The following is a 9,240-nucleotide window of genomic DNA, read 5'->3' as shown; positions in this document are numbered from 1 at the left end:
AGTTAAATTTTTCTTTAACTAAAAAATATTTTAAATTGATCAATTTTTTTAATAATAAAAAAATATAAATTTTTTAAAAAATAATATTTTAAAAAATAAATTCCAAGAAATAAACATGTTCTTGAAATCAATATTCTAACATGAGGGAGTATTGACAAAGTACTGATTAAAGAATATTCTAGAAGACTATGTGTGTGCGCGTGTAAAATCTGACCTGAAAATAGCACAGTATAAAGCTCAAGTTACATATTAAGAGAAACTTTTCAATTTTTTCAAACGATTTTTTTAAAGGATCGAAACAATATTGATTTTTTTTTTAAGAAAAGTCAATGGGATAGTGGAGATCATGCTGGATTCTTGAATGTGTTAATTAATTTATTTTTATTTTTAAACTTAGATCATTTACATCATGATAAATATAATTTTAAATTAATTTTGAGTAGTATAATTTAACTCATTAAATTTTAAATTTATTTTTTCAATATTATTAGTTTAAACACTATAAATTATAAGCTTATTAAATATTTATATAATTACTAATTTTAAAATATTAAGAAATTAATTGAGATATAAGCTAACTGCAGCATCATAATTACAAAAATAAAAATGAATCTTGAAATGAGATGTAGAGGGCGCTTGTGCGTCTATATATATATAAAAGAATTTGTGACATCACGTGCCGCGAGATTGTGACATCATGTGGCGCCAACCTGCCTCACCTACTACTCTCCACAGCGATCAATGATGTGTTGTCCCTCTCCTATCACACCTCAGAACTAACGCCGTTAACTCTGTTCCAGAAACCTAACTGGAAGCCACACGTCCACCTAACTTATGAACTATTTTTATCTCCAACCTCCACGTTGGTTCAGTTGCTCTTTAATTCTTCTCTTGCTTATAAAACCCCCCTCCCAACCCCTACTCAATCCCCATCAACCACCTAGTCTCTCCTCCTCCTAATTATACCTTCTTCAATCTACCGCTCCTTCTTCTCCCCAGAAATCTCTTTCAGTACTCCTTTGGATAAAGATCATATTCCAGTATAATGGATCTCCTCCTCTTGGAGAAGACCCTTGTGGGTTCTTTCGTTGCCATTCTTGTTGCCATTGTTGTTTCAAAACTACGTGGCAAACGTTTTAAACTCCCACCTGGTCCTTTACCGGTCCCCGTGTTTGGCAACTGGCTTCAAGTTGGTGATGATCTGAACCACCGTAACCTCGCTGATTTGGCCAAGAAGTTTGGTGACATCCTCCTCCTCCGTATGGGCCAACGTAATCTTGTTGTCGTCTCCTCACCTGACCTAGCTAAAGAGGTTCTGCACACGCAAGGTGTTGAATTCGGGTCAAGAACAAGAAACGTTGTTTTTGATATTTTCACTGGGAAAGGTCAAGACATGGTTTTCACTGTCTATGGTGAACATTGGAGGAAGATGAGGAGAATCATGACAGTCCCTTTCTTTACGAACAAGGTTGTTCAACAATATAGGTATGAATGGGAAGAGGAAGCGGCTCAAGTTGTCGAGGATGTTAAGAAAAACCCCGAGGCTGCAACTCATGGGATTGTTCTGAGGAGGAGACTGCAACTGATGATGTATAACAACATGTATAGGATTATGTTTGATAGGAGATTTGAGAGCGAAGAGGATCCTTTGTTTAATAAGCTTAAGGCTTTGAATGGTGAGAGGAGCAGACTGGCTCAGAGCTTTGATTACAATTACGGTGATTTTATCCCCATTTTGAGACCGTTCTTGAGAGGTTACTTGAAGATCTGCAAGGAGGTTAAAGAGAGAAGGCTGCAACTCTTCAAGGACTACTTTGTTGAAGAGAGGAAGTAAGTTTCTCTCTTTCTTGGCTATTTAGATTCTCTGATGAATTTTTATTTTTTTCTGGTGCTATTTGTCATCATGCTCAGATCGACAGTAGATTTTGATAGGGGGCCAGCAATCATTTTTGTGTCAGTACTTGACTGATAGTTTTCATCATCATCGACATTTTGATCACTGTCCCATCCTTGAATAAATAAATGCATTATCTGTTTAAGTTTTAACAACTGGGTTTGTAGGTATAGTTTTAAATTGTTAAATTATACTATTTTTTAAAAAATAAGTTTTGAATTTTTATTTTATTTTATTTTTTTCAACTGTGCTATATATTTTGTAAACAAAATCGATAAATATTCTTTGTCTTGGGGAAATAGGAAACTTGGAAGCACAAAGAGCATGAGCAATGAAGGCTTGAAATGTGCAATTGATCATATTTTGGATGCTCAAAAGAAAGGAGAGATCAATGAGGACAACGTTCTTTACATTGTGGAGAACATCAATGTTGCTGGTATGTGTTTCTATGATCCAAAGGGGGTGTCGTTTTAGAAAAATAACATAAATTAAAGGGTTGTCTCGTTAAAAATAACTCAACTCAGTAGATTGTTCTGTGCGATCGATCTACTATTTTTCTTCACTTCTGTGGAAATAATTTTGTTTATAGAAAGTAGAGGAGACTTGGGTTTATGTTTATATGGCACATCAGTAATTTTAATAATACAATTAAAGATTAAAAAACCTGTATATTTCAAAAGAATAATTGTAGAATGCGCGGTTAGGAACCTTGCAATTTATTCTTGGTTATGCACTTCCCAACAACATGGCCCATTAAGAATGCTATTTCCCAAAACAAAATAAAAAAAAGTTCAACTGTGCTATTTCTTTTTAATTATTTTTTGGAAAGTGCTGTTTTTCAAGAAAAACCTCTTCTTTTATCTATAGAAAACAAGTGATGTTGACGTGCATGTACCTTGTTGCCACCCAATACGGGCGACATACCTCGTCCTTCTTGAAATTTGATTCGCTTTGAAACTCATATAGGTGGTGTTTGTTGTGTTTCCTTCACCTAACACAAATTCAAGCCTAACCCTTTTGACAAACCTGCAACTTTTCCTTGACCAAGCAAGATACTTTGTGAACAAACTTTTCGAAGGCCTTGAATTCTCACATTCTAAATTAAGAATATATGGTGGTGGTAGGTTGATGGTATATGTCCGTCCACCCAACTTTATTGGTGGGGGTGTCAACACGCACTCATAGACGCTCGAATTTAATAGTACGTTACTCGTACTAATTGATTGTTTTGTGGAACAGCAATTGAGACGACACTGTGGTCGATTGAGTGGGGAATTGCTGAGCTCGTGAACCATCCTGAAATCCAGAAGAAGTTGCGTGATGAGCTCGATACCGTGCTTGGACCTGGTCACCAAGTCACTGAGCCTGACACCAACAAACTGCCTTACCTTAATGCTGTCATCAAAGAGACTCTCCGGCTCAGGATGGCGATTCCTCTGCTTGTCCCACACATGAACCTCCATGATGCTAAGCTTGGAGGTTTTGACATCCCCGCCGAGAGCAAGATCCTTGTGAACGCATGGTGGCTTGCCAACAACCCTGCTCAGTGGAAAAACCCTGAAGAATTCAGGCCAGAGAGGTTCTTCGAAGAGGAGGCCAAGGTTGAGGCCAATGGCAATGATTTCAGGTACCTCCCCTTTGGAGTTGGGAGAAGGAGCTGCCCTGGAATTATTCTTGCATTACCAATTCTTGGTATTACTTTGGGACGTTTGGTACAGAATTTCGAGCTCTTGCCTCCTCCTGGACAGTCAAAGATTGACACCTCAGAGAAAGGCGGACAGTTCAGCTTGCACATTTTGAAGCACTCCACCATTGTTGCAAAGCCAAGGTCCTTTTAGTTTCATTTCTTGCTTCCTTTTTGTGTTGTTCTCGTGTATTGTTACTGTGGGTCTTCAGAAAAAAAAAAAAAAAAAAAAAAGGGAATGATTTTGGATGCGGGATTCAGATGAAAGTGGCTAATGATGATACAAAGGGAGCTGTGGCTGTAAATCTATGAACTCAAAAATTATATTTTCTCGACTTTGCCATGAGTTGATAATTAATTCCTTGTAGCTTCGCCCCCAGACCATGTGAATTCTCAATTTATCAGACCCACCCGGTCAAGTTCGTTGGAGTCCTAACTGGATCTGTCAAAGGTAAAACGAGGGCTAGCAATTGATAGGTAAATTTGTAACAAAATAAATAATAATAATAATAATTTGTAATTCAAATAACCCGCAGGAAACCCTTTTATTTAACTGATAAAAAAAAATTAATGAAGGCATAGCTAGGCATCATTTCTCTGATTGGCTGATAAAGTAACAAAGAGGGAACATTTTCTTTATAAACAGAAATTAAATGAAGGCATAGCAAGGAAACTATTTTCAACAGCATGCTCATGGACATCGCCACTGTTTTTCCTAGGAAAGTGTCACCTTAAATCAAGAGCATTTGGGTTCCATCTAAAAGAAAGAGAGAAACAAAAAAAGCTGACCATGCAATGGTGTAATTGGATGAGTTGGGCAGTTTGTTTTTTCGTTAATTTTTCATGGTAGATGGAGCATCCTGTGAGTTGCTGAGTTGTTTGTCATCAGTGAGTGGTTGGTGACATGTCATTCTCCTGATTTATTAAGGAGGGGCTGATAGGTTGGATACTTGCTTTATTGTGATGTCCCCCAATTGTTTTGCAACTCGTATTTTTGATTGATTTTGCACGAGGTCGCAGTGATTTCAATGATGTTTCTCTTTGTTTTTAAAAGATATAATTGTTCTATCACTATGCCGAGTTGTTTTATTTATTCTTTTGGATTTTACTGGATTTAAGGATAAATGAAGAATTTTATATCTAAGATTTCTTAGCCCAGGGATTATCAAAAAATGAAGAATTTTGCGTCTGAGATTTCCTAGGCCCAGAGCCTTAGGATTAGCAAAAAAAAAAAAATGATAAATTGAGAGAAATAGAAAAAGATAACTGAAAAAATTAAATCATGAAAAAAATTAATTAAATTTTTTTTAAAACCAATCAATTTGGTTGTGTTTTAAAAGTTTTTTAAAAAAACCAAACTAAAACAAAAAAAATCAAACCAAACCAAAAAAAACCGTGCCAACCGAACCAAACGATTTGAACCAGTTTTTATTCTAAAATAACACGAACCAAAACTTGTTGATTTAAACTGATTTTGATTTGGTTTTGTTTTAAAAAAATAATTTAATTACTTTTTAGATAAAAATCAAATTAAATAAAAAATAATCATTTCTACTAAAGCCCCAACTAGACCACTATTACTTGGGTATAGAGCCTAAGACCCTGATTTCTTGGACCTGATATCCAAGTTAGACCTAGCATGATTGGGTGTGGCACAAAAACCAGGCCAACACAGATGGGTATTAATAGTATTGATATTATTATTGATACTAATAATATATATTATTTATATTATAAATATTATTATTAATATAATAGTTAATTAAATTTAAAAAATATATTGAAATTAAAAAATAACCATAATTTTTATTTTAAGATATTAAAAACTTGGGTCATACACTTTAATATTATTATTAATATTGTTATATTCATTAATAGTATTAAATTTGAAAAAAAAACATTATTATTATTGGAGAAAAAACTTAAATTTGATTTGAAAGGTAAAATCAAATTAATTATTATTTGAAGGGCTTAAAAATTATAAGAACTTAGGTTAGATGAATTTAATATAATAATAATTATTAAAATTAATAATTTTTTTAAAAAATATTATTACTATCAAAGAAAAACCATAAACTTTATTTGAAGAGATTAAAAACTATAAAAACTTGGGTCATATAAATTTAATATTATCAATAATATTATTAAATTTGAAATAAGTATTATTACCACCCAAAAAAATATAGAATTGATTTAAAGTCTTAAAACAATTGTTGTTGTTATTTAATTTGAAATAAGTATTATTACTATAAAAAAAAATATAGATTTAATTTGAAGAGTTAAAAAAACTATTATTATTATTAAATTTAAAATAAATATTATTACTATTAGAAAAAACATATATTTAATTTGAAGAGTTAAAATTATTATTATTATTATTATTAATTTGGGTATGATATCCCTTCCAAACCAAAAAAATTTGGGGTTGAAAAGGGACACCTAACCTAAATTGCTCAGGTTTGGGCAGGGTGCTAGACCCATGTCACTTGAACCTTATAGCCTTGTATGGCTCTGGATCCTTAGGTATTATGTTTGAACCTAAAATTCTTGAATCTAATGTTGTAATCAAATTAAAGGTTTTTGGGTCTAGCGTTTAAGAGGGTTCTAAGACTTTTGAGCTTAACGTTGTAATCATGCTCACTTAAATTTTAATAAAACAAGTTTAATATTATTATTTGTATTAAAAATATTATTATTAATATAATAATTATTAAATTTGAAAAAAAATATTATTAATGTTAAAAAACAATTATAAATTTGTTTTGAAAGGTAAAACGACTACTACTACCATTATCACCATCACCATCACCATCATCAACATTAATAATTTTTTTAAAAAATATTATTATTATTGAAAGAAATTATAAATTTAATTTAAAAAGATTAAAAAGTACAAGAACTTGAGTTATATAAGTCTGATATTGTCATTATTATTATGATTAGTAATTTAAAAAAAAAATATTATTATAAAAGAAAATTTATAAATTTTATTTGAAGAGATTAAAAACTATAAAAACTTGAGTTAGATAAGTTTAATATTATTATTAATTTAAATTAATTTAATAAATATATATATATATAGAGAGAGAGAGAGAGAAACATATATTTGATCTGAAAGATAAAAATAATAATTATTACTATTATTTTAACTTAGAGCTAGAAAAAGACGTCCAATTCAAGTTATTTTAGCTTGTGAATAAAGTTACTTGCATCTTGTAACTCCATCTAATTTAAAGTTCTTGGATTTAGTATCTCGATCTTAAGTTCTAGGTCTGACATCCTAACTTATATTTCTCGGGTCTAACATCTGAATTTATAATTCTTGAGTTCCGCATTGTAGTTATATTGAAGGCTCTTCATCATAATTAAATCCACTTAAACTTAAATCAAATAAATTTAATATTGTTATTAATATTAAAAATATTAATTTTTATCATAATTAATATTTTAAATATAACAATTAAGATTTAATTTAGAAAGCAAAATTAAAAATTATTATTATTATGATAATTATCATAATCATTATTAATAAATTTAGAATAAAATACTAGTATGGAATAAAAATATAAATTTAATTTGAAAAAATAAAAACCATAAAACTATTATTTTATCAATATTATTATTGGTATTGCAAGTAATATTAAGTTTACTCTTAAATCTTAATGTTTTAAAATATCTTTTAAGAAAAAAAAAAATCTAGTGCGGACAACCTAACTAAGTTTTTTAAGCAATCCTAATACCAAATTTTTTTTTATTAACTCATTTCACATTCATTATATAAACATAGAAAAATATTTCATATTTTTGATATGAAGTTAAAAACCTACTAATATATATTCTTCATGTTCACCATAAATATATTATATTTTCTTAAAGGTTATAAATCTTTTTGGCACTTCATTTAAAATGAGAAGAATTTGAATACAAGATAATAAATCTTTTTGTTTGCTTTCTTTCAATTCAGGATAAAATTAGGATAAAATTTATTTTAAAATAATCTTTTAAGTTTTATTAGTGATCCCAAATAAATTGTTATATTAAAATTTAATTTTTAATTTTCCCAGGCTAAGCTGACAGGAATTCAGTATCCATCCCTCTGGTCATATAACTATGATTATATCCTCGGATCTTCATTTAATTTCCACTAAAACTTTCCCGTTGCTTTCATGTCAAGAGAAGGAAAGATCAAACCTTTACAATGAACACTAAAATTTAAGGTTTCTTGGAGGTGGAAGGAAGAAGAGACAGCTGATGTAAAAACAAATACCCAGATGAAACAAAGGGCACAGACGAGCAGAAAAGCATCAAGGAAAGATCAAACCTTTACAATGAACACTAAAATTTTAAGGTTTCTTGGAGGTGGAAGGAAGAAGAGACAGCTGATGTAAAAACAAATACCCAGATGAAACAAAGGGCACAGACAAGCAGAAGAGCATGAAGGAAAGAACAAAGCAGGAAAAAAAATTGTGGGTATAAACCAGGCCCCAAATTCAAAGCCTCCATAAAAGAGAAGCATCATAAGGAGCAGACATGGTGACCCTCCATCACTGGATCAATTTCTGTGCACATTACCATGCTTCCTTCATTTCTTTTTTCAATCCAGAGCATCGGCTTATTGTACACAGAACCACAAAACAAATAAACAAGAGAGAATATTATATATATCATCATGGCTATCAGTCTCTCCTATCATCAAGAAACATACGCACCACTTGGCTTGAGGCTTGTGGCTTGAGCCTTGGAGGCTGAAGCAACCTACAACTGCAGCTACAACTTCGGTATTCTATCATATGGTATATATAGAAGAAAAGAGGGTGTCTTTGCTAGGGTTTGCCCCTTTTACTGGGCTAGATTGTATTAGCCCATGAGTTGATTACAATTCACAAACTGTTTCATGCTGTTCAAAAGGTAATCAAGCCCAGATAATTAAGACCGTTATTATATTACTGGGCTTCAGTCCACTATATTTAACTTTATTTTTTTTTACCGGTTCAGCAATGAAAACACCATCGAACTTGTTTGTGCTGGATAATTGCAACGTAGCGAATTCGGATTAATTTTTTTAAAAATAAAAAAAATATTTATGTGATGTTAATATTTTTTTTAATAAAAAATTTTTATAAAGATTTATTTGATATAATATGGTTGATTTGAAAACCAGCAAAAATATATTTTAACTAAAAAATTAATATAATATTATTATTTTAAATAATATTAAAATTATAATATATTAGATCAACCTAAGTTTAATTTGTTAAATTCACAACCTCAATCATGAAACCATTATAACTTTACATAAAATAATTTAAAATAAATTATAAAATATAATTTTTAATAATCTAATGTTAAATGATAAAATAAAAACAAATCTTAAAAAACAACTCATGATCTAAGTTTTGAAATTGAGATAAACTTATAAAAAGCAAATCAAAATAATTATAAAATGCAAGTCTCAATCAATCCAATATTAAATAATAAAATTAAAAAAATAACTCGAGTTAACTCGGGTTAACATGTTAAATCTATAACTTGAGTCATAAGATTGAAATAATCTTATAAAAAAATAAAAAATAATCAAGAAGTCTAATTCTTAATCAATAAAATATTAAAGGATGTAAATAAAAATTAAGTCAACTTGGGTTAATATGTAAAACCCATAATC

General features: G+C 30.4%; 1 protein-coding gene across 1 annotated transcript; it reads left to right on the top strand.

Moving 5' to 3' along the window:
- The first annotated feature begins 917 nt into the window (after positions 1-917).
- On the top strand, positions 918-3,945 carry LOC105118872 (trans-cinnamate 4-monooxygenase-like). Its single transcript, XM_011016926.1, has 3 exons — positions 918-1,830; positions 2,197-2,330; positions 3,134-3,945. The coding sequence occupies exons 1-3, from the start codon at positions 1,046-1,048 to the stop codon at positions 3,730-3,732; spliced, it is 1,518 nt and encodes a 505-aa protein (XP_011015228.1). The 5' UTR covers positions 918-1,045; the 3' UTR covers positions 3,733-3,945.
- Positions 3,946-9,240: the final 5,295 nt, after the last annotated feature.

The sequence above is a fragment of the Populus euphratica genome, unplaced genomic scaffold (genome assembly GCF_000495115.2).
Source record: "Populus euphratica unplaced genomic scaffold, PopEup_1.0 scaffold2302.1, whole genome shotgun sequence".
In the NCBI taxonomy this organism is placed as follows: domain Eukaryota; kingdom Viridiplantae; phylum Streptophyta; class Magnoliopsida; order Malpighiales; family Salicaceae; genus Populus; species Populus euphratica.
The sequence above is the reverse complement of the archived record's forward strand: the minus strand, read 5'-3'. Positions and strand labels throughout refer to the sequence as shown.